The 26,392-nt window shown below is 35.7% G+C and overlaps 1 protein-coding gene across 3 annotated transcripts in view; it reads left to right on the forward strand.

Moving 5' to 3' along the window:
• The window catches only part of ZCWPW2 (zinc finger CW-type and PWWP domain containing 2), a 137,394-nt gene that overhangs the window by 25,523 nt on the left and 85,479 nt on the right, over nucleotides 1-26,392 (forward strand). For all 3 annotated transcript variants that reach the window (XM_029242495.1, XM_029242496.1, XM_029242497.1), the window contains exon 2: nucleotides 25,882-26,235. In XM_029242495.1, coding sequence (XP_029098328.1) covers nucleotides 25,882-26,235 — 354 coding nt within the window. The remainder of the gene's footprint in view (nucleotides 1-25,881; nucleotides 26,236-26,392) is intronic.

A 26,392-nucleotide genomic window follows, 5' to 3' on the forward strand; every position in this document is an offset into this window, starting at 1 on the left:
CAAATCTTTGTGTTTGTGTGCTTATGATTGATCCTAGATGAAAACAGTAATTGAATGCATGGAAATATTTCCTGTCTGGGGTCATTTGCTAAGGTGGGGAGGCAGAAGAGTGTGTTTTCAAGACAGAAATTGTCTGGGTGAGTGGGAAAGTAAACTTAAAGGGAACTGTGGTAGGATTATGGAGAAGTGTTGAGTATCCTTTTGAGGTTTGTCATCATAGAATTTAAAATCAAATCAGTCTGCCTTGATACCAAAACCAGACATAAAAAGAAAAAATAATAGACCATTATCTTTTATAAATGTAGACACAAAAACCCTCCACAAAATACTAGCAAACCGAATCCAGCAGCATATTAATGACTAAATAATGACTTATATTATACATAATGACTAAAGAAATTTGTCCTAGGAATTTAAAGTTAGTTTAACATCTGAAAATTAATTAATGTAGTATATCAATACAATAAAGAAAACCACATGATCATTTCAATAGTTGCAGAAAAACCATTTGACAAAATCCAACACATTTTCCTGATTAAAAAGAAATTCAACAAACTAGGAATAGAAGGGAACTTCCTCAGTCTGAAAGGGCACCTACACGAAACTCACAGATAATACCATACTTAATGATGAAAGAATGAGAGTGTTTCCCTTAAAATAAGAAACAAAACAAGAATGTCCACTCTTCCCAGTTGTATTCAACATTGTACTGAAGGTTCTAACAAGGGCAGTTAGGCAAGAAAGTGAAATTGAAAGTATTTAGATTGGAAATGGAAAAGTAAAATTATCTCTTGTTTGCAGATGACATGATTTTGTAAATAGAAAATCCTAAGGAATCCAGTAAAAAACTATTAGATGAAGATGAAGCCATATGTTTAATCTTTATTTCCTTATCCTATACATCCCACCAAGTGTCCAGAATGCATTTAGATACTAAACATTCTTCAGCGCCTTGTAATGCCAGTTACCTCCTCCACAACCATGGATTCTGCCCCTTCCTCGCTTTTGAAGCTCTGCTGTGTGCTACTTCTTTGTTAGAAGCAAAACCAAAAAGTCTCATGGAGAACCAGCTGCAGAAGACAGTCTCCCTAGATAAGGCAGTTGAGGAGGGAGGGCCTGGATGTGCGGTCGGGAATGTCATGGTGTACACGCCACACCTCAGGAATGTTAACTGAGGATGGAATGGCGGCTTTTGGAAGACTATTTCTAGAAGAAAAGATGTTGACTTTTACAAGCCAAAGATGTACTGAAGTATAGAAGGCTGCCGTATTTGCAGAGCTAGGTTCTTCGGTTCTCACTTTAGTGACAGTAAATGCTGAAAGGACTTCTAGAGCTACTTGTAGTTCCAGGAGACTCCTTCAGAGCACTTCTGCAGTGGGTGAGTGCTACTTGTGAAAAGACAGGAAAAGCTGCCAGCAGGATAGAAAACAAACAAACTAGAGTCACGTGGTAGGTGAAAGGGCATTCCCCAGTCTAGACTCTATCTTGAAGCCAAAGAAAGTGGAAACTGTATTGGAAAGGGATAAAGAAGCCACCAGCTCAGTAAACTGCAGGAAGAACCTCAGTCTCTCAACTCCGATGCCCACAACCCCACATCAAGCACTTCTCGAGCCCTTCCTTTTCGTGCGGTTACCACTCAAGATGACAGCTCTGATATGGATATGGCTCCTGGTTTTGACAAAACAGCTCTTTCCCATTCAATCTCATGTGTGGGAAAAGGCAGAAAATATGTTGTGGGTTTATCTCTAAAGGCATTTGGGGGAAGTCCTCCTTAACGCCCATCTGTTTAAGCCTTACTGCAGCAATAAGAAAGCAGCATCTGAGAAGCTGGAGGAGCACGGCCAGAGCCTCCACCCATTTCCACTGAGGGGTGATGACTGAGGCTTATAGAGAAGGGGAACAAAAATCTATTTAAATTTTGGAAAGACAGAAGGGGCTGTATTCGTTTTCTAGAGCTGCCATAACAAAGTACTACAGACTAAGTGCCTTAAACAACAGAAACTTATTTTCTCACAGTTCTGGAAGCTGGAAGTCTGAAATCAAGGTGTTGGCAGGGTTGGTTCCTTCTGAGATCCTGGAGGTCAGGTTCTGTTCCTCGGTTTCTAGATGTTTGTCTTCTCCCTCTGTCTTCACATTGTCTTCCCTCTGTGCTTGTCTGTGTCCAAATTTCCTCTTGTGATAAGGACAGCATTCCGACTGGATGAAGACCCACCCTAATGACTTCATTTTAATTTAATTACCTCGTTAAAGACCCTGTCTCTAAATACAGTTTTATTCTGAGGTACTGGAGTTTAGGACTTCAACATGTAAATTGGGGGTCGGGGGAGACAATTTAGCCCCTAACCGTTCCAATCCTGTTTTTTGATTTGGATATTTGCTATTCTGCCAAAAGACAATTTCTAGGATGGTATTGAATTGGTTCTTCTTTTCTCCATTTCCACAAGCTCTAAAGCCAGTATCGAGCTTACTAAAAGAGAAAAAAGTATACATAATATTTAAGATAATGAGTATTTCATAGGAAGCTGAATGCTGCTATAAAGTGCTCTTAAAAGTCTTTAAATCCGCTTCTAATGAATGAAATTAGGGAAATTTCAGGGGACAGAGATAGGGTTAATTATGTCGTTTTATCTTTCTATATTGAGAAGCAGTGGTTGAGGCATCTTTCAAAGATGATTGTTTTCCCTCATAATAATAAACTTGTAATAATTTCTTAGGCTTGTCCCTAGAAGTATTTGTTAACAATTTTGAATTCAGGTTTTGCCAAGGTTCTGATCACTCAGACTTTTACCACTGAAATATTAATCAAGCCACACTAAGCTTTCTAGTGTAAATACCTTGAATGAGAATGTAATAAATATATAGAGAGGAGACTTGCGTCCTGTGTCACCTCCCTCTGTGTTACTATTTGATAGGGTGTTTACTTTATATGAGACTTCTAAAGCAGGAAGAAGAAAGAGGAGAAGAGGAGAAGAAAGCTCTAAAGAGGAGAAGAAAGCTCCTCTTTTGGGAAAACTCACATCTTTTAAGATAAGGGATCCTGTATGAATAGTACCAAAGCATTATCACCTAGTAGCTAAGGAATTCTATTGAAATGTTACACTATATGAAAAAATAAAATGTGCATGTCTTTAAGATGGCACAAAATACAGGTTACTGCCTCTTGGGGTACATTTCTTAGAGGGCTTACTAAATATGTAATTAGTTGACTTTTGTTAGTATTGTATGACTGATGACTTCACTGAGAACCTGCACAATTCAGGCTTAGCTCTGGATTCAGTTGACTTTGTGAAGTATTTACCCATGCAGAGTGGGCATTTGGCTTGTTTTAACCTATTAGGATTTTATTTTCATTTTATATTAAAGAAATTCTATTAGAAGAAAAGAGGTATGTATTAATCCTGAGTGGGCTGGTTTGGAGATGGCTTCTTTTAGTGAGGCTTTCTAAACATTGAGATTAGAAATTAGGTAATTAGTGAATCCTGAAAGTCTAGCTCTTCAATTCTAAAATCTTCATTTAAAGCCTCTCATTTCAGCTTTTCTAAAAGTTCAAGGAAAAAAGGTCTCCAGACTTCTTCTGATGAGGGAAGAACATTTTGCCTACCTTATAAAAATGTGACTCAGTGCTTAAATTTAAAACTAGATTTAAAAATTAGTACAAGTAACAAGCAGTGAGCCATTTTTATGGGTATACTATAATTTTATAATTATTAATCTAAAATTAAAATTCTATACTTCGTCCTTTTGAAAAAACCTACATACTACAGTACACACAAACTACATGGTGAAGTTGGGTGGGTGCTCCCATAACCTTGAGATATAGTATAGGAATCTTAGCCATTATCTACTCTCTCCTGAGTAATATTTGAGTTTTATTTTGTATATTTTGGCTGGTCTTGGTATTGGTAGAATATACTCTAATGTGGATCATCTCTATTTCTGTATTTGTTTGTTACTAGACCCAACCATGGTCTTCTTTTCCCCTTTCTACCTCTCTTGACTTGTGGAATGTACTATATATGGTCATACAATTTGTAATCATATATTAGAAATCACAAATCTGTTTTGTGCTTTTTATGTTGTTAGATACTGATACACTTTTACTAGGATATTAAATGCATTTAGTCTTATTATAAAATTTTAAAAACAATATAAACAGAAAAGCACCCTTGAGGCTTCCCAGTTTTCATGAAGCTCTTCTACCAGGTACATTCACTTCATACTGTATGTATTCTGAATATTAATCCCTATGTCTATGTATTGAAAATATTTCATCCTTGTCTTTTTCTTGCCTTTCAACTTATTTTATGGTTTTAACATTGTTTTAGTTTTAGTTACACAGAACATTTAATCTCAACATGTTCAAGATTATCAATCTTTTATGACTAAAAAAATAACATTTTTTTAGTTTTAGTTACACAGAACATTTAATCTCAACATGTTCAAGATTATCAATCTTTTATGACTTTTTTTACAAATGCATTTTTACTTCAATGCTATATATGTTGTTTGATACTTTTTACCTTAGTGTTTAGTCAGTCTGGAATTTATTTTTATAAATAGTGCTGGGTGGAGATTGAACTTTATTTTTTATTGTAAAAATCATGAGTGACTGTTAAATTTCTCACATGCTTTTGGGATCATCTTAAATATTAAGATGATCATAATGGTTTTCCTTCTCTAATCTGTAATGTGACATGTCATTGCAAACAATGCAAGTGGCCAAGCAGCCCACATATCAGAATTGCTGAAGCAATGTTTACTAGAGAACACTCACATGAATAGAGTCAGTAACTTAATGGTGAACCTCCATTGCCTCATTCCACTCTGAAGCAGAGCATAGGACAATCTATTCAGGCCATCGGGCAAATGCCATTGGAATCTAATTTTGGAGTCTGATAAAAACTTGACAACACCCAGAAGAGTGCTTACTAAAGAAAGCAGCTGCTAAATTTCAGTAAGTGAGTTATGTGATGTTTTTACGTTCCCACATGTTAGGGTAATTCTGGAGGAACAGAACCAACAGGGTGTGTGTGTGTGTGTGTGTGTGTACAGAGAGAGAGAGAAAGAGAGATTTATTTTAAGGAGCTGGCTCATATGATTGTTGTATCTTAATAAGTCCAAAATCTGATGGGGTAGGCCAGCAGGCTGGAGACTCAGGGGAGAGTTGCATTTCAAGTCCAAAGGCAGTTCTGCTGGCAAAATTCCTTCTTGCTTGGGGGAGGTCAGTTTTTTTCTATTAAGGTCTTTGATTAAATGAGACTCATCTACATTGTGAAGGATAATCTGCTTTACTCAAAGCCCATCAATTTAAATGTTAATCTCATTTAAAAAACACTCCTTAACAGCAACATCCAGAATAATATTTGACCAAATATCTAGGTACCCTGACCCAGCCAAGCTGACACATAAAGCTAACGATGGTTAGTTTTAACACCCAGCTACTATCCCCCGTTCCCAGATCACAGGTGCCATAGGAATGGCAGCTTGCATGTGCAGTGTGTTGATGCCAGAGGGGCTGACCACACACAGCAAAGAATACAATCTTTACAAAGAGTAAGTTGAAGACTCGATCTGTCTCTACCAGTTCATACTTCAGTATACCAGTTGATACTTCAGTATGCTATTTCCAAAAATAAGGAATTATTTTTATTATTACATGACTATAATGTAGTTATCCAAATCAGCAATTTACTTTGATGAAATACTGTTACTATATGGATGCATTTTAAAGGCTCTCGTTACATATTTCAAAATTTCCCTCCCAAAGTTTCTACCAGTTTACACTTTTGTCAGTAGTATATGAGAATTTCAAATAATTCTTTACCATCTTAAAATTGTAGACTTAAATAGTTTTCGACTTTGCTAGATTGATATATAGTGTCTTCAGATTCATCCCAGTAGAACTCCTATCTTTTTTTGCTATTATAGATCTTAACTTCCTTCTCTGTATTTTGGGTTTTCTTCATGTAATCTTCCTAAGAATGAAAAAAAAATTTACAACTCTGGAAGTATTGGGGGCACTTCCAAACTTGACTGTCCCTAGCACAAAAGCACTTTTGTTACTATCACTGTTCTTTATTACATATGCTAATTTAAAAAAATTTATCTTTGTAACCTCCCTATAAAATAATAATTTTACAGATAAAGTTATAAGAGATTAAATGTCTTTCCCAAAGTTATACAAGTAGTAATTGGTAGATTCTGGACTCCTTTTAGACTGCCTGACTTCAGAGCTGATAACATTGTATTGGGCTGCTTAGGTGCGAAGGACAGTGAAACACTCTATGCACATTTGCCAAAGGGAATTCATATCTGTCATATTTGTCTTAAAGATAGTGATCAAAGCATCTTTCATGAAAGATGATGGAAGATATCAGACTGAAGACTCCAGATGGGAATTGAAAGTGATGAAGAGTGTTGGATGTTAATGATGGACAAGAAATACAGCTTTTAGACTAATATGATTGCTAAGTTAAGGGAGATTGTATGTGATCTGAAGACAGAATAAACACTGAAAACCAGCACATACTGCAAAGCTAATAAGGTTTAACAAATCTTCAGAGCTGACAAGACGTAACACAAATGTGATGAAAGTGTGGCTGGTGAAATTTGGACTCTGATACATGGCTAAAAGGAATATAGCAGAGGAGCTGATAATCCAGTAAAGAGGAGTAGAGGACTTCCAACGAAGAACAGTCAGAATGGAAAAATCAAGAAATATGAAAGCAGGACAAATTTTTGGAGATCATCTAGCCCTACTCTCTCTACCTTAAAGATAAGAACACTGAGGCCCTCTTGAAATTATAGAGCTAGGAAGTTGCATAGTCAAGATTAGAAACTACATTTTTGACTCTTAAGTCCTGATCTTTTTCTACTGTCTCTTGAATATTATGAAATTTTAATCCATAATATTAAAATTACCTTATTTTCACTTCAAATTCTTTTTGGAAGTAGGCAGGTTCAGTGTTGTAGTCATTCAATTATTGGTTACAAGTGAGATATTTTCTAGAAATGGGAATGATGAAAATTGAAATTTTAATGCTGAAACACCCCAACTCTGAAGATAGTGATGCAGATACTATTACTTTTCACAAACCAAAAAGAGTTGCATCATCTGGGTTAGTCTATGGTTAAAAATATATGCACTTCCTGTAACAACAATGTTGGAGAACAAAAGAAAAATGGCAAGTTTTTTTGTTTGAAGGAACAGTCATTACTTTTCTCATTCACATACAATAAAAACAATTTCTATTATAAGTAGCCATTTATCTTCATTCCTATTCTGTATTTATTTATTCACACTGTCTTATTAAATTCTGAGATTATTCAGAACTCCTTGGATATGTTGTAATTTTACCATCTGGGATACATCAGTCATAAAGTACATATACATTGTAATAAGTGATGCTTCATAAGAATTCACATTGGCTATACTCCATCTTTAAGACCTTTGTTCTGTTTAACAATGGAACTGTAATATTTCAGTTCAAGAAGAATTGATCTTATTTTCTAAGTTTTTTCAGACTGCTATAACATTCTAAAATAACATTCATGAAATACAGAAATCTTTGGAGAATTTATGTAAAATCCATATTTTCTTTAGCTCATGAATTTCACTTTAATGCTACAAATATCTATAATAATTATACTATATTAAGTTATTTAGAACTGTTTAGTGGGATTCTACAGACCTTGGTGTTCTCTTTAATAAATTCCATTTAACTAGTAATGCATTGTAATGTATTGTTATAGATAAAAAATGGCTCACTAACCCCTTTCCCATCCGTTAGTATATTTAACCAGTTCCAGATGCTCCACAGACACATAGAAAAAATTGAGGAAAGTTAGGGAAGTGATATGAATGATTCCTGCATGTAAAGTACTATTTAGGCATTTGGGGATCAACAGAGAACCATGTTTCCATCATCAACTCATTTATTGCTGGAGATTCAAAAAAAGTATCTCTGTCCTCAGAGAGGTTACAGTCTAGTGGTGGGAATTAGGCAGTAAACTTCATTATATTATGTCACAGAATGTTGTAAATACCAGAAGTTGAGAGGACATGAACGTCAAGCAGGGAGAAATTGCAGCTGGTTGAGGATATCCAGGAAGACTTCTTGAAAGACATGGTATCTGAAGTGGGTCTTGAAAGTAGGTAATTTATAGGTTATGATAGAGTAAGGAGAATAACAGCAGCAAAGGTATAGAGACACAATACATTGGATATGTTTGGGAAATATCAAATGACGTAAGTTGATGCTGTTTGGAAGATGAAGAGAAGAAAGTAATGCTAGCAACCATTTAATGAGCACCTACTACATGCTGTGCTTCTTGCCACATACCCTGCATGCATTATTTTATTGAGCTTTCAGAACACTCTGAGATGGTGCTAGTATTATTCCTACTTTCCAGATGAAAAGATACTAAATGATTTGCCCAAGATGATACAGCTATTAAGTTGATGTTCTTAGATCTTAATCTAGGTCTGACTGGTAATAAAATCTGTACTCTTAACTACTTCACTATAGAGTTACATTGTGGAGAATTCAAAAACAAAGTGGGGAATTTATTTCCAATTATGTTAGCAATGTCAAACAATATTTTTTTAGCAAGAGGACCAATTATTGGGAGTTTATAAGATTAATCTGTTATCAATGAGTTGAAAGAATATGGGGAGAGAGAAAGTAGACAGACTGGTTAGTAGGCTGTTTATAGCAGTCTAAATGAACTGATGAGGAACTGAGCTGGGTTGGTAGCAATAAGATTGGAAAGCTGGGAACACAACACAGAAACCTTTTTAGTTTTGTAACTTGTAACAAAATGACAACCATTTAAATGGAGGGGATGAGGAAGTAGGCAGTGTCAAAGTTGACCCTGGGTGAAATTTGAGTCTAGGTAACAGTATTGGGGAAGAGAAACTGTTTTGAAGGAAAAGAGAACCCAATTTGGCCCAAGTTCACTGTGCTTGAGTAAATCCAGGTGTCAAAATTATTTGAAATGTAGGTGATTGTGAGACTTGAGATGGAGTTCAAGGATGAGAGATGGAGATTTGGCAGCTATTTGCATGGAAGAGAGGGTCGCAGCTATTTGAAGTCCCCAAGGAAGAGAATGTAAAAAGAGAAGTTTGAAGACAGAACCTTGGAAGGGCCTACATTCAGGGACCAGGGAGAGAAAGAGCAACCAGTAAAGGAATCAGTAGTGGTTAGAGGTTTAAGAATAAGCCTTTGGATTAGGTGATTAGAAAATCTTTGGTCTCCTTTAAGAGAAACATTTGGTAAAAACCAGATGGTCAGGCATTTAAGAATTGAATAGACGCCTAGGGTTTCTTGTACCCAGTTTATACTCTGACTTTGTATTTCTAAAACTCTAGAATTTTTCTCTAGAGGAATAGACCCATATTTCATATTGCCTATTTAGCAGACTCGCAAGTATTTTAAACTCAAGACCAAAAAGAACATATTATTTCTGTTCCCCAAACCCCAAGCTTGCTCTGTATTTATGTCCCCTACTTGGTTATTAACTCCACTGTTCTCTCATTTGCCCAGAATGGAAATCTGCCACCATCTCCCCTTACCACTAAGAACCTTCCCCTCTCTTTCAAAACCAACATGTGTTTGATTGATTATTGCTATAGACCGAATGTTTGTGTCCCCCTAAATATGGTGGTATTAGGAGGTGGAGCCTTTGGGAGATGATTATGTAGTGAGGGCAGAGCTCTCATGAATGGAATTAATACACTTATAAGAGAGATCCCAGAAAGTACCTTGCCCCTTCCTCCAAATGAGGTTACCACAAAAAGGCGGCCATCTATGAACGAGCACGTAGGTTCTTACCAGACACCAAATATGTCAGTGTCTTGATCTTGGACTTCCCAGCCTCCAGACCTGTGAGAAATAAATTTCTGTTGTTTATAAGTCACCTTGTTTATATGTCACCTGGTCTGGTATTTTTGTTATAGCAGCCCAAACAGACAAAGATAGAAATTGGTACTGGGAAGTGAGGATTCTGCTGTAATAAATATCTAAAAATGTGGAAGTGGCTTTGGAACTGGGTGATGGGTAGAGGCTGGAAGAGTCTTGAGCTTCATGCTAGAAAAAGCCTACATTGCCACGAATGGATGGACCTTTAAGAGCAATTCTGATGAGAGGCTAGAAAGAAAAGGCAAGAACTGTAGAAAAGCTTCAGTTTTCTTGGAGAATAGCTAAGTAATCTTGAACAGAATTTTGGTAGAAATGTGGATGCAAAGGGGGCATTCTGATAAGGTCTCATATGGAAATGAGGAACATGTTATTGAACAATGGAGAAAAGGTGATCCTTGTTATAAAGTGACAAAAACTTGGCTGATTTGTGTTCATGTCTAATGTTTCGTGGAAGGTAGAACTTGTAATGAAAGTGGATATTTGGCTGAGGAAATATCTAAGCAAAGTTTTGAAGGTACAGCTTAGCCTCTCTTGCCTAAGTAAAGTAAGTTTTCTTGACTTATCTCCATTGCCCAGTGGAGCTGTGGGTTGGAGCCACCCTCATGACCCCAGGCCAGTAAAGCCCAGCTGAGCCACAGGCGCCTGACTCTAACCTGTGAGAGCTACTGTGTGGGCTGCTCAAAGCCAAGGGGTAAGGCCACCTATAGCCTAGGAGACCCAACCCCTACCTGGCAAAACTGTGGGGGTGGAACCCAAGCCCCAGTGGGTCTGGAAGGGGTCCACAGCCCATTGTGCCTAGAGGGCAGAGCACAGAGCCAAAGAAGGTTATTATCCAGCATTAATGTTTAGACTTGCTTGGGACCTGTCACTCCTTTCTTTCTTATTTTTTCTCCCTTTGGAGGGGGAATGAGTATCCTGTGCCTGTCCCACCATTGTATTTTGGAAGCACAGAACACATTTGATTTCAGAGGTTCACAGCTGGAGAGGAATTTGCCTCAGGATAAATCCTGCCTTCAGTCTCACTCATATCTGATTTAGGTGATATTTAGATGAGACTTTGGACTTCAGCTTTTTGAGTTGATATTGGAAGGAGTTAAGACTTTTGGGAGTTGTTGGGAATGGAATAAATGTATTTTTCATGTGAGAGGAACATGAATTGTGGGAGGCCAGAGGTGGAATGCTGTAGACTGAATCTTTGTGTCCCCTCAAATTCTTACTGAAACCTAACACCCGGTGTGATGGCATTAGGAGGTAGAGCCGTTGGGTGGTGATTAAATCATAAAGTCAGAGCCTTTATGAATGGGATTAGTATCCTTATAAAAGAGGTTCTAGAGTGGTAGTACTCTTATTATCTCCAGAGAAGCGGTTAACTAATTTGTGAAGTAAAAAGTGGTAGTGCTGTCTGACTGAAAATTGAGTGTCTATAACCATTCATAATTATTGCATTAAATGAATGAATAAATAAACTAATGTGTAGCCTGAACTTTTGGCTGTATGATTTTGAATAAACATTCAATGTTTTCTATTTTCCAAATGTAATTTTTAAATTTTCTTCTGAATTCTCTAGTTTAATATGTTAGCTAAGTTATGAAATAAAAAATTAAAAACAGATGTTGAGTAAAGCAAGTTTACTTAGCACAGCTTTGCTTTTGTCAATATCTTTATAAACTGAAGTGTGGACTACTTAGGCATGATTTTATAGGGACCCCCCTCAAAGATTCTAGCACTCTCCTGACCACATTCTCTTTCTCCTCTTCACTTGCACCTTTTGGATGTGGCAGTAATTTTGAAAACCAACCAAGTGTTGGAGAAAAGGTAAAAGAAATGAGAATCTGGTTTGAAAAGAATAAGTATTTTATAATCTGTATTATAAATTCTATTAGCCTGGATAAACTGTGTCAAATCTAAAATACCAAGAGGTTTAAGTTCGATACAATTGAAAATGAATATCACTATTTAAGCAATAATGACATTTTCTTGGTGTTATCTTCTCAGTATTATCCACTGTGAGACCTAACTTCCTAAGAAAATCTGAAAACTTTATCTACCATTTAAAAGTAATCTTTTAATCCCCTTAACATTTTATAATAGACTATCATAATGGATTTTCCTAAGCTTTCCATTGATGCAGGTGCCAGTGAACTTAGAGTGCTTTCTCTGATGGTTCCAAGATGGACAGAATCCTAGGCAGTTGAGTAACAGATAGTAATGCTTTGCTTTCTTTTATATCTCTTCTACTTTATTTGTATTATTAGTATTCTCTTCAATATGATGTTTCTTTGTAGAAATATTTTAAAGTGACTTCATTTTGTGAGGAATAGTTAATCTATATAATATAATCCATAAACTTAACTAGTTAAATATAACTTCAATATGGTAAAAATAAACGGATAAATGAAGGGCACCTCTGTGAAACCCTCTGCATTGTGGTACCTCCCACCTTTTGAGCAGGAGGCCTCATGTCCCGTTTAGGACATATGACCTACTTATATGTGGTCTGAGTGAGGATTCTTGTGTCATTTGATATTAAATACTAATAAGGCCTATTTTTCTTATTAAATAATAAATATAAATAGAAGGTTCTTGAATGAACATGTAATGGATAATTTCACTATTTGTAGAACTGTACCCCAACTCCTTACCCTCAGCTTAGTTGTCCCCAATACCTGCCTTGGACTTTGAATCTCCCTCATCTCTCTTTATATTTGAGTTTTGGCCAGTGGCCAACATATCTCCTCCTACTACTACATTGTTTGCAGCTCACAGTGGGGGCTCATAGAGGATGGATGATGGTGTGATAGTGTTCTGGAACATAAAACTAGAGGAAAGCCTTTACAAAGATAACTTTAATTTCTTCCATTTTTGATGACCAGATCTATGTTTCAGTTTTGTCAAAGTCAGAAGATAAAGATGTCTGCTATTAGTACTGTTGTTTTTCAGTTTTGTCAGAGTCACAAGATAAAGATGTTTGCTATTAGTACTATTGTTTAATATTTTCCTGGAGCTAATTAAAAGTAAAGAAAACAAAATACAGAGGACATCAGCAAGATAGCAGAATATGAGGCTTCTGACTTTTCTGCCTCCCACAGATGCACTGAATGAACAGCTACGCGCAAATCAATTCCTTTGGAGAGAAATACAGAAACTAATTGAGGGACTTCCCTGGTGGCACAGTGGTTAAGAATCTGCCTGCCAATGCAGGGGACACAGGTTTGAGCTCTGGTCCGGGAAGATCCCACAGGTTGCGGAGCAACCAAGCCCACACGCCACCACTACTGAGTCTGTGCTATAGAGCCCACGAACCACAACTACCAAGCCCGCGTGCCACAACTACTGAAGCCTGCATGCCTAGAGCCTGTGCTCCACAACAAGAGATGCCACCGCAATGAGAAACCCGCACACTGCAATGAAGAGTAGCCTCTACTTGACGCAACTAGAGAAAGCATGTGCGCAGCAACGAAGACCCAGTGCAGCCAAAAATAAATAAATAAATTAATTAAATAATTTTTTTTAAAAAAGAAACTAATTGAGTTACTCTACACATTGGGTGACAGAGAAAATACCTACATTGAAACGAGTAGGAAAGCTAAGATACATTCATGCTGTAAACCTTCTTCTTGCAATCAGGAGGGAACCCTCAACTACCAGCTTCTCCCTGAGGAGTAGAGGGTTTGGACCACATGGCTAGCTCCTCAACTTTTGTGGCTGCTACCTAAGGAACTGGCTCCCAAATTACCTAGCTCTGAGAGTCAATGGGGATCAGCATTTGTGAGTCCCCCAGGACCACATTAAACAAACAGATGGTTTTAAACAGAAGTGTAAGTACTTACCATGGCTATACCCCTGGGCTCAACAGAGGGAACAGGATAAAGCACAAGGTTATTAGTTTCTCCCTGATACTCTCAGTATGAGTTTGACTGCATACTTTTCTAGTTGCTGCCCAAGGATTGAGAGTTTCTAATCAGCTTGTGTCTGGAAGCTGATTGTGCTCCTCCAGGAGCCTGAAAGTGCTGTGGGCACTTCCCTCCCCGTCTCTGCCCTCACTCACTCCAATGATAAAAGTGAGTGTCCAGCTTCTTCCTGGAAGGAGCTTGTCCATGCATCTAGCACCCCAACTTTTATGACTGCCACTCAAAGGACTGGCTTCCAAATCACCTAGCTTAGAGAGCCAAAAGGGCTTGGCACTCACTAGTCCCCATTCACCACAGAAAACTAGTAGGCAATTTCCAACAGATGTGTGAGCACTTCCTGCCATTGTCTCCCCAGGCTTATCACAGAGGGAGCAGGCAAAAACACAAGTCTCAGTTTTTACCTGGAAGGGATTTAAATATATACTTTTATAGCTGCTGCCTAATGGTTCTGATTAGCCTGCATCTGGGAGCTATTGGAGCACGTAATTAAAAGTTCTGTGGGACCCTGAATGGATGTGTGGAGACTTCCTGTGCCTTCTTCTCCTGCCTTACCCCAGTGATAAAACCAAAGGAGATAAGTGATTTACCTGTCAGGTAATTCAAAATATTTGTCATCAGGATGCTCACTGAGGTCAAGAGAGCAATGCATGAGCAAAGTGAGAATTTTAACTGAAAGAGGAAGTATAAAAATACTAAAAAGAAATTGTAGAGCTGAAGAATAAGTGAAGTGAAAAACTCAAAAGAGCGATTCAACAATAGACTCGATCAAACAGAAGAAAGGATCAATGAGCTTGAAGATAACTCACTGGAAGTCATCCAATCAGAGGAGCGAAAAGCAAAAAGAACAAAAAAGAGTGAAAATATGGAGTGGGATGATATATTCAAAATTCTAAAAGAACTTATGCAAGAAAGAAAGAAAACTACCAACCAAGAATACTGTTTCTGGCAAAGTTGTCCTTCAGAATTGAAGGGGAAATAAAGATATTCTTAAACAAACAAAAGCTGAAGGAATTCATCCCCAGTAAACCTGCATTACAAGAAATGCTAAAGGAGTTCTTTAAGCTGAAGTGAAAGGATGCTGATTAGGAATATGAAAACATAAAAGTATAAAGCTCTCTGGTAAAGGTAAATATAAATTTGTATTCAAAATACTCTAATAATGATGGTGGTGTGTAAATCACATGTAAATCTGGTATAAAGTTTAAAAGAAAAAAGTATTAAAAATCTCTATAGCTCCAATACTTTTTTAATGGACACATAATAGAAAAAGATGGAATTGTGACATCAAAAACATAAAATGTGGGAACAGAGAGTAAATGTATGGAGATTTTGTATGTTATTGAAGTTATCAGCTTAAAATGGACTGTTAATAACTATAGGATGTTTTAGGCAAGCCTCAAAGCAAAAATGTATAGTAGATATACAAAAGCTAATGAGAAAAGAAGCAAAGTGTACCACAGAAAATCATCAAATCATAAAAGATGAGAGAAAGAGAAGAAAATAGGAACAAAGGATCTACAAAACACCCAGAAAAGAATTAACAAAAGGGCAATAGTAAGTCTTTACTTGTCAAAATTACTTTAGATGGGAATGGACTAATTCTTTAGTTGTAGACTGAAAGTGAAGGGATGGGAAAAGATATTCCACACAAGTGGAAAGCAAAAGAGAGCAGCAATAGTTATTCTTGTATCAGACAAAATAGAATTTAAGTAAAAAAACTGTAAAAAGAGTCAAGGTTGTTATATAATGATAAAGAGGTCAGTTCATCAAGAGAATTTAACAGTTGAAAATATTTATGCACTCAATATTGGAGCGTCTAAATTTATAAAGCAAATATTAACAGATTTGAAGGGAGAAATAGACAACTATACAATAATAATAAGGGATCTCGGTAGTCCACTTTGAACAATGAATAGATCATCCAGACAGAAAATAAGGAAACACTGGATTTAAAGTATACTTTAGATGAAAAGAATCTCACAGACATATACAGAACATCCATCTAATAGCAGCAGAGTGCACAGTTCTTCTCAAATGTACATGGAACATCTTCCAGGATAGATCATATGTTAGACCACAAAACTAGTCTTAATAAATATAAGAAGATTGAAATCATATCAAGCATCTTTTCTGACAGTAATGGTATGAAACTGGAAATCAATTACAGGAGAAAAACTGGAAAATTCACAAGTATGTGGAGATTAAACAACATGCTCCTGAGCAAATAGTTGGTCAAAGAAGAAATCAAAAGAGAATTCAAAAAATATCTTGAGACAAATGAAAATGAAATGCAACATAATAAAATTATGGGATACAGCAAAAGTGATTCTAAGAGGGAAGATTATAGTGATAAATGTCTACATTAAGAAGAAAGATCTCAAACAAACTAACTTTACCCCAGAAAAAACTAGAAAAAGGAGAACTGCTAAGCCTAAATTTAGTAGAAGGAGGAAATAACACAGATCAGAGCAGAAATAAATGAGAGACTAGAAAGATAATAGAAAAGATCAATGAAACTAAGAGGGGTTTTTTTGAAAAGATAAACAAAATTGACAAACCTTTAACTAGACTAACAGAAAAAAAGAAAGAAGACTCAAAATCAGAAATGAAAGAGGAAATTTACAACTGATTACAACTGATGCCTCAGAAATACAAAGGATCATAAGAGACTACTGTGAACAATTATATGCCAAAAAATTGGATAACATAGAAGGTTGGAGAAATTGCTAGAAACATACAACCTTCCAAGACTGAATTGTGAAGAAATAGAAAATTTGAACAGACCAATAACAAGTAAGGTGATTGAATCAGTAATCAAAAATTCTCCCAACAAAGAAAAGTCTAGGACCAGATGGCTTTACTGATGAATTCTACCAAGCATTTAAAGAATAATTAGTGGTAATTCCTTCTCAAACTCTTTCAAAAAGCTGAAGAGGAGAGAACAATTCCAAACTCATTTTACAAGCCCAGGATTACCTGATACCAAGATCAGAAAAGAACATTACTAGAAAAGAAAACTACAGGCCAATATCCCTGATGAACATATATGCAAAAATCCTCAACAAAAATACTAGCAAACAGAATCAACAGCACATTAAAAAGGATCATATACCAGGATCAAGTGGAAGTTATTCACGAGATGCATGGATGGTTTAATATAAACCATCCATTGATTTGACATTTATAGTCAAATCAGTAAACATGATACACCATAATGAAGGGGAAAATAATCATGTTATCATCCCAAGAGATGCAAGAGAAAGAATTTGACAAAAGGCAGTACCCTTTGATGACAAAAGCTCTTGACAAATTGGGTATGGAAGGAATGTAGGTCAACAAAATGATAGCCATATATAACAAGCTTACAGTTAATATGCTCACTAGTGAAAACTGAAAGCTTTTCATCTAGGATCAGGAATAAGAAAACGGTAGCTGCTATCGCCACTTTTATTCAACATAGAACTGGAAGTTCTAGCCAGGGCAATTAGGCAAGGAATATAAATAAAAGCATCCATATCAGAAACGAAGAAGTAAAATTGTCTCTGCAGAATACATGATCTCATATATAGAAAACCCTGAGAATGCTATCAAAAAATTGTTAAAACTAATAAATGAACTCAGTAAAGTTGCAAGATACAAAATCAACAAACAGAAATGAGTTGCATTTCTATACATTGACTACAAACTCTCTGGAAAAGAAATTAAGAAAACAATCTAATTTACAGTTGTGTTAAAAGGAATAAAATCCTATGTAATAAATTTAACCTAGGAGGTGAAAGATCTGTAAACTTAAAACTATAAAACATTGATGGAAGGAACTGAAGAAGACGTAAGTAAGTGGAAAGATATTCTATGTTCATGGATTAGAATTAATATTGTTAAAATATCCATACAAACCAAAATAATCTGTAGATTCAATGCAATCCCTATGAAAATTCCAATGGCATTTTTCACAGAAATAGAAAAAATAATCCTAAAATTTGTGCGGAATCATGTGAAACCCCAAATAGCTAAGCAGTCTTGAGCAAGAAGAGCAAAGTTGGAGGCATTCTACTTCCTGATTTCAAACTATCTTACAAAACTATAGTGATCAAAATGGTATGGTATTGACATAAAAACAGACACAGATCAATGGAACAGAATAAGGAGACCAGAAATGAACCTACATATATATGGGTCAACTAATCTTAAACAAAGGCATCAAGAATACACAATGTGGAAAGGATAGTATCTTCAGTAAATTGTCTTGGAGAACTAGATGTCCACATGCAAAAGAATGAAATTGGATCCTTAACTCACACCATACACAAAAATCAACTCAAAATGGGTTAAAGACTTAAATGTAAGACCTGAAACTGTAAAACTTCTGGAAGAAAGCATAGAGGAAAAGTTCCTTAAGACTGATCTTGTCAATGATTTTTTTTGGATCTGACACCAAAAGCAGAGGCAACAAAAGTAAAAATAAAGAAGTAGGCTACATCAAACTAAATTGTTTCTGCATAGCAAGGGAGACAATCAATAAAATGAAAGGCAGCCTACAGAATGGGAGAAAATATTTTTAAACATAGATCCAATAAGGGGTTAATGTCCAAAATATGTAAGGAACTCTTACAAGTAACAGCCAAAGAAAAGGTTTAAGTTAAAAATGTGAAGTTTTTCTAAAGAAAATGTGTGGCCATCGGATATATGAAAAGATCCTTCACCTCACTAATCATCAGGGAAATGTAAATCAAAACCACAGTTAACTATGTATCACTTCACACCTGTTAGGATGGCTCTTATCAAAAAGTCAAAAGATAATAGATGTTGGTGAGGATGTAGATACACTGGAAACTTGTACACTGTAGGTGGGAATGCAGAATGATGCAGCTGCTATGGGAAACAGTATGGAGGTTCTTCAAAAAATAAAAATATGATTCAGCCATCCCACTTCTGGGTATTTATCCAAGAGAACTGAAATCAGGATCTCAAAGACACATTAGTACTCCCAGGTTTATAGCAGCACTATTCACAATACCCAAGATACGGAAACAACATGTGTCCATTGATGGATGAATAGATAAAGAAAATGTATAATGGAATACTATTCAGCCTTAAATAAGAAGGAAGTTCTGCAGTATGCAACAACATGGATGAACCTGGGGGACATTATGCTAAGTGAAAGAAGCCAGTCACAGAAAGACAAATACTATGTGATTCCACTTACATGTGGTATCTACAGTAGTCAAATTCATAGCAACAAAGAATGGAATGGTTTCCAGGGGCAAGGGAAATGGTGAAGTGGGGAGTTATAAATTAGCAGGCATAAAGTTTTAATGAAGAAAGATAAGTAAATAATAGAGATCTGCTCTACAACATTGTACCTATAGTCAACAATACTCTATTATGCACTTCAAAAAATTGTCAAGAGGGTAGATCTCATGTTAAGTATTCTTACCACAATATAAAAAAATTAATAAAGTTTTTTCTAACAAAAGAGTGAAAATGGACTTCTCTGGTGGCGCAACGGTTAAGAATCCACCTGCCAACACAGGGGACATGGGTTCAAGCCCTGGTTTGGGAAGATCCCACATGCTGTGGAGCAACTAAACCCATGCACCACAACTACTGAGCCTGTGCTCTAGGACCTGTGAGCCACAATTACTGAGCCCTTGTGCCACAACTACTGAAGCCCACATGCCTAGAGCCTGTGCTCCACAACAAGAGACGCCACCATTATGAGAAGCCCATGCACTGCAACAAAGAGTAGCCCCCACTCTCTGCAACTAGAGAAAGCCTGCACACAGCAATGGAGACCCAACGCAGCCAAAAAAAAAGAATGAAAATGAATTAACTAAGCATCAACTCAAGAAGAGAAAGATTAGCTCAACAAAGAATGCCCAAAGAAAGTAGAAGAAAGGAAAGATTAAAGTGCAGCTATCAATTATACAGAATTCAAAAGAATAAAAGAGAAGACTCAAGCTCTGGTTGTTTAAAAAGCCCTGACAAGATAAATGAGGGGGAAAAGGTATGAACAAATTAAGAGTGAAAGAAACATGAGAAATATAGTAGATGCACGAGAATTCTTTTTTTTTTATATTCTCACTTTTATTATTTACAAATTTGAAATTTATTACAAGAAAAATTCTAAGTTTGTTTCATGATGAATTGTAGAAAATAAGCAACAAATTTGTATTTGTGCAAAACTTATATAGAATGCTTCTACATGATTCATAATTTTCTATCAATTTTACTACTCATTTATGTTTTTGTTAAATAATATTTTCAATTTTTTGTTTTTTAATTATGAGAAATTTAGAGAAAAAATGAAATACCTATATACTCATTGCCTGGACTTAGTGGACATTAACATTTTATTCTATTTGCTTCTGGTTGCTTAATTTTATTAAGAGCTATAGTTGATTTACAATATTTTATTAATTTTAGGTATACAACATAGTGATTCAGTATTTTTATAGATAACAGTCCTTTTAAATTACTATAAAATATTAGCTATATTCCATGTGCTGCGTAATATATCCTTGTGGCTTATTTACTTTACACATAGTAGTTTGTGCCTCTTTAGAATTCTTAAATATTTGACAAAATTGGAAAATCCTCCCTTAAGCAAGCTTTCCAAAAAAAGAGAACATTCTATATTTCGCTTTATGAGGCTGTTTTAATCTTGATGTCAAAAACAGACAAAGACAAAAGTAGAAATGAAAGTTGTAGAGCAATCTCATCTGTAAACACATATATGAACCAATCTTAACTAATTATTAATAAACTGAATGCAACAACATATGTTAAAGAAAAGAATGTTATGATGTGAACCCAGAATGCAAATATGGTTTATCATTAATTAAATCCATTAATACAACCTACTCAATTCACATATTTAAAAAGAAAAACCTTGTGTTCACCTCAGTATACAGAAAGGCCTTTGATAAAATTCAACACCACTTCAGGTTTAACAACAACAAAAATTCTCTTCATTAACTGGTAACTAAAGGAAAACAATTTTTTGTTCCCTTTCAATGGTCTCTACCAAAAAAATGCATATATGTTTGACTTTATAGTCAAATAGTAGAATCATTCTCTTTAAAATTAGAAAAAAAAATCAGGATAGTGGCTTCTATTCAATATTATACCTGTCCTAGCCAGTGTAATAATAGAAGACATAAGGATTGGAAATAGAAAAAGAAAGCTATCATACACACACAAACACGAGGAAGTACACCAAATGTGAAGTGAAATGCAAAACAATGCCTTGCCCAAGGATATAGAGCTGGTGAGGAGCAGAACCTCAGAGGAATTCACATTTCATTTGGTTGCAAAGTCTGGAGTCAACAACTTCTAATCTACTGTCTAGTGACCCACTTCAACTGTAATATAAAATGCAGTATTATTCCTCATAAATTTCCTTGCAAAAGTATTAGCCAAATTCATATATATGTGTGTGTATATATATATATATCTCAGCAACATTTCATAATCTTCCTTTAGATTTTGTTCTTCCTGTTTTTAGATTTTTTCTACTCTTTCAATATGATAAGCAGTGCACAGTGAATATTGTTGGTCTTTGTATGTACAAGTTAGTCACTTTTAAAAAATTTTTTTAGTTTTTGTATTTTATAATTAATTTTTATTGGAGTACAGCTGCTTTACAACGTTGTATTAGTTTCTACTGTATAGCAAAGTGAATCAGCTATACATATACATATATCCTCTCTTTGATTTCCTTCCCGTTTAGGTCACCACAGAGCACTGAGTAGAGTTCCCTGAGCTATACAGTGTGTTCTCATCAGTTATCTATTTTATACATGGTATCAATAGTGTATATATGTCAATCCCAATCTCCCAATTCATTCCACCCCCACTTCCTCCCTTGGTGTCCATACATTTGTTCTCTATGTCTGTGTCTCTATTTCTGTTCTGCAAATAAGATCATATATACCATTTTTCTAGATTCCATATATACGCGTTAATATACGACATTTGTTTTTCTCTTTCTGACTTCACTGTATGACACTCTCTAGGTCCATCCACATCTCTACAAATGACCCAATTTCATTCCTTTTTGTGGCTGAGTAATATTCCATTTTATATATGTACCACATTTTCTTTATCTATTCCTCTGTTGATGGACATTTAGGTTGCTTGCATGTCCTAGCTATTGTAAATAGTGCTGCAGTGAACACTGTGGTACATGACTTTTTGAATTATGGTTTTCTCTGGGTATATACCAATTAGTGGGATTGCTGGGTCGTATGGTAGTTCTATTTTTAGTTTTTTAAGGAACCTCCATACTGTTCTCCATAGTGGCTGTATCAATTTACATTCCCACCAACAGCATAGGAGGGTTCTCTTTTCTCCACACCCTCTCCAGCATTTATTGTTTGTAGACTTTTTAATGATGGCCATTCTGACTGGTGCGAGATGATACCTGGTTGTAGTTTTGATTTTCATTTCTCTAATAATTAGTAATGTTGAGCATTTTTTCATGTATTTGTTGGCCATCTGTATGTCTTCTTTGGAGAAATGTCTGTTAAGGTCTTCCGCCCATTATTTGATTGAGCTGCTTGTATATTTTGGAGATAATTCTTTGTCAGTTGCTTCATTTGCAAATATTTTCTCCCATTCTGAGGGTAGTCTTTTTGTCTTGCTTATGGTTTCCTTTGCTGTGCAAAACTTTTAATTAGGTTCCATTTGTTCATTTTTGGTTTTGTTTTCATTATTCCAGGAGGTGAATCGAAGAAGATCTTGCTGCGATTTATGTCAAAGAGTGTTGTGCCTATGTTTTCCTCTAAGAGTTTTATAGTGTCTGGCCTTACATTTAGGTCTGTAATCCATTTTGAGTTTATTTTTGTGTATGGTGTTAGGGAGTGTTCTAATTTCATTCTTTAACGTGTAGCTGTCCAGTTTTCTGAGCACCACTTATTGAAGAGGCTGTTTTTTCTCCATTGTATATTCTTGCCTCCTTTGTCATAGCTTAGGTGACCATAGGTGCCTGGGTTTATCTCTGGGCTTTCTATCCTGTTCCATTGATCTATATTTCTGGTTTTGTGCCAGTACCATACTGTCTTGATTACTGTAACTTTGTAGTATAGTCTGAAGTCAGGGAGCCTAATTCCTCCGGCTCTGTTTTTCTTTCTCAAGATTGCTTTGGCTATTCAGGGTCTTTTGCGTTTCCATAAATATCATAAAATTTTCTGTTCTAATTCTGTGGAAAATGCCATTGGTAATTTGATAGGGATTGCATTGAATCTGTAGATTGCTTTGGGTAGTATGGTCATTTTCACAATATTGATTCTTCCAATCCAAGAACATGATATATCTCTCCATCTGTTTCTGTCATCTTTGATTTCTTTCATCAGCATCTTATAATTTTCTGAGTACAGGTCTTTTGCCTCCTCAGTTAGGTTTATTCCTAGGTATTTTATTCTTTTTGTTGCAATCGTAAATAGGATTGTTTTCTTAATTTCTCTTTCTGATCTTTCATTGTTAGTGTATAGGAATGCAATAGATTTTTGTGTATTAATTTTGTATCCTGCAACTTTACTAAATTTATTGATTAGCTCTCGTAGTTTTCTGGTAGCATCTTTAGGGTTTTCTATGTATAGTATCATGTCATCTGCAAACAGTGACAGTTGTACTTCTTCTTTTCCAATTTGGGTTCCTTTTATTTCTTTTTCTTTTCTGATTGCCATGGCTAGTACTTCCAAGACTGTTGAATAATAGTCATGAAAGTGGACACCCTTGTCTTGTTCCTGATTTTAGAGGAAATGCTTTCAGTTTTTCACCATTGAGAATAACGTTTGCTGTGGGTTTTCCATATGTGTCCTTTATTATGTTGATCTAGGTTCCCTCTCTGCCTACTTTCTGGAGAGTTTTTGTCATATATCAGTGTTGAATTTTGTCAAAAGCTTTTTTTGCATCTATTGAGATGATCATGTGGTTTTTATTCTTCAATTTGTTAATATGGTGTATCACATTGATTGATTTGCATATATTGAAGCATCCTTGCATCCCTGGGATAAATCCCACTTGATCGTGGTGTATAATCCTTTTAATGTGTTGTTGGATTCTGTTTGCTAGTATTTTGTTGAGGGTTTTTACGTCTATGTTTATCAGTGATATTGGCCTGCAGTTTTCCTTTTTGTGATATCTTTGTCTGGTTTTGGTAACAGGGTGACGGTGGCCTCATAGAATGAGTTGGAGAGTGTTGCACCCTCTGCAATTGTTTGGAAGAGTTTGAACAGGATAGGCATTAGCTCTTCTCTAAATGATTGATAGAATTCTTCTGGAAAGCCATCTGGTCCTGGACTTCATTTGTTGGAAGATTTTAAATTACAGTTTCAATTTCATTACTTCTGATTGGTCAGTTCATATTTTCTGTTTCTTCTTGATTCAGTGTTCAAGGTTATACTTTTCTGAGAATTTGTCCATTTCTTCCAGGTTGTCCATTTTACTGGCATATAGTTGCTTGTAGAAGTCTCTTATAATTCCTTGTGTTTCTGTGATGTCAGTTGTAACTTCTCCTTTTTCATTTCTATTTTTTTTGATTTGAGTCCTCTCCCTTCTTTTCTTGAGGAGTCTGGCTAAAGCTTTATCAATTTTGTTTATCTTCTCAAAGAACCAGCTTTTAGTTTTATTCATCTTTGCTATTGTTTTCCTCATTAGGTTAGTCTCTTTTAAGTTTATTTTCTTTGTATACATTCAAATGAGTGGGATTAATAGGTCAAAAATTGTGGCTATGGCTATTGAAATATATTGGCAGATTTTATTCTAAAGCGATTTGTAGTGATCATGGAAAGTGTGATTATAAGTGTGTTTCTAATTATACAATTAACTCATGGATTAAGAGCTTCTTTAAATGGTGCTTATATTGGATAGTGGTTGTTCTACTAATTTATTAATATGGTATATGTCTTTTTTTAAAAAATAGGTTTTGTATTACAAAATAAGTTGCTGAGGGCTTCCCTGGTGGCGCAGTGGTTGAGAATCCGCCTGCCGATGCAGGGGACACGGGTTCGTGCCCCTGTCCGGGAAGATCCCACATGCCGCAGAGAGGCTGGGCCCGTGAGCCATGGCTGCTGAGCCTGCACGTCCGGAGCCTGTGCTCCGCAATGGGAAAGGCCACAACAGTGAGAGGCCCACATACCGCAAAAAAAAAAAAAAAAAAAAAAAGTTGCTGATAGTTTTTCTTGTATTTCAGCTGTATTACTTATTTTTTAGTATACACGTAACTATTATTATTTTTGCTAGAAGTCAGGGGCTAACTCATATAATTCTAATGTTTTATATGTTTAAATTTTTCATAATAAAAAACCTCTGAGAAATTTTTTTCAAATCACTTGAATTAATAATGGATAAAAGGCAAAGCTATATAAGCAAAAGAATCCTTTAATTTTTTAAAAATAAATTTCAAATTTTCACATGGTGAAATATTTTGCTACCTTTGGTTTTCCTCAGAATTAGAAAAGGGGATCAAGTCACACTATGTCCACCATATACCCAAGAGGCAGTACTGCCTAGTGGATAAGACCACACAATTAGGGAGAAAACTGCCTGCATTTAAATCCCAACTCTGTCACATAGTACCTCTGGGACTTTAAATAAATTACTATACTTTTCTAAGCTTTCCTTTTCTCTCTAAAAGTGCTCATACTGAGGTTGTTGGGAAGACTGTATAAGCTGTGTGCATAAGGCACTTAGAATAATATTTGGCTCATAGTCAGCACTGAATAAGGCTTAGCTGTTATTATGACAAAAGTACTGGATATGTACTGACTGGTAATAGAATAGATATTAGAGTAAACCTCTACTCCACTTCTGCTCCATCATACTTTTATTATTTTTAATTTTGGAGCATTTTATGACCAGAGTGATTGATGCTTCTGTTTTGTTCCTTTGTTTCTGGGTAGGTGGAAACGTAACATGTTCAGCATGTACAGAGAGGAGGTGGGCAAAAAAGTTATAAAAGAGCCACTTCTCGGATTTTGGCTTTAACTTTCTCTCCTTATACCCTCAAATCTTATTCTTTTATTTTCCTGTTATTTATTTTCCAGATTAAATGCATTTATGGAAAAAGGAAAATTGAATAGTAAGATGATAGCAGAATATTGTAATACGGCAATGGATTCCTCAGTGGAAAACAACATTTATGTAAACAAAGTGTGGGTTCAGTGTGAGAATGAAAGTTGTTTGAAATGGAGATTGTTGTCAAGTGAGGATGCAGCCAAAGTTGATCACAATGAATCATGGTACTGCTTCATGAACACTGACTTAAGGTACAATAAGTGCTCTGTTTCTGAAGAAGACTTTCCTGAAGAGTCTCAGCTTCATCAAAGTGGATTTAAGATCGTCTATTCACAGCTCCCTCTTGGAAGCCTGGTTTTGGTAAAATTACAGAATTGGCCAAGGTAAGATTTTTGTTGCTGTTTTATAGTAAACTATTGAGGTATAGTCTTGCTAAGTTTATTGACTTTCAGAACTTTTCAAAGAATCAACTTCTTTCCTATTGTTGTCTAACTTCTTATTTATTATATTTTGATCTCATTGTTATTCTTTCCCTGACTT

Source organism: Monodon monoceros, unplaced genomic scaffold (assembly GCF_005190385.1).
Source record: "Monodon monoceros isolate NGI ecotype Baffin Bay Population unplaced genomic scaffold, NGI_Narwhal_1 Super_Scaffold_3, whole genome shotgun sequence".
In the NCBI taxonomy this organism is placed as follows: domain Eukaryota; kingdom Metazoa; phylum Chordata; class Mammalia; order Artiodactyla; family Monodontidae; genus Monodon; species Monodon monoceros.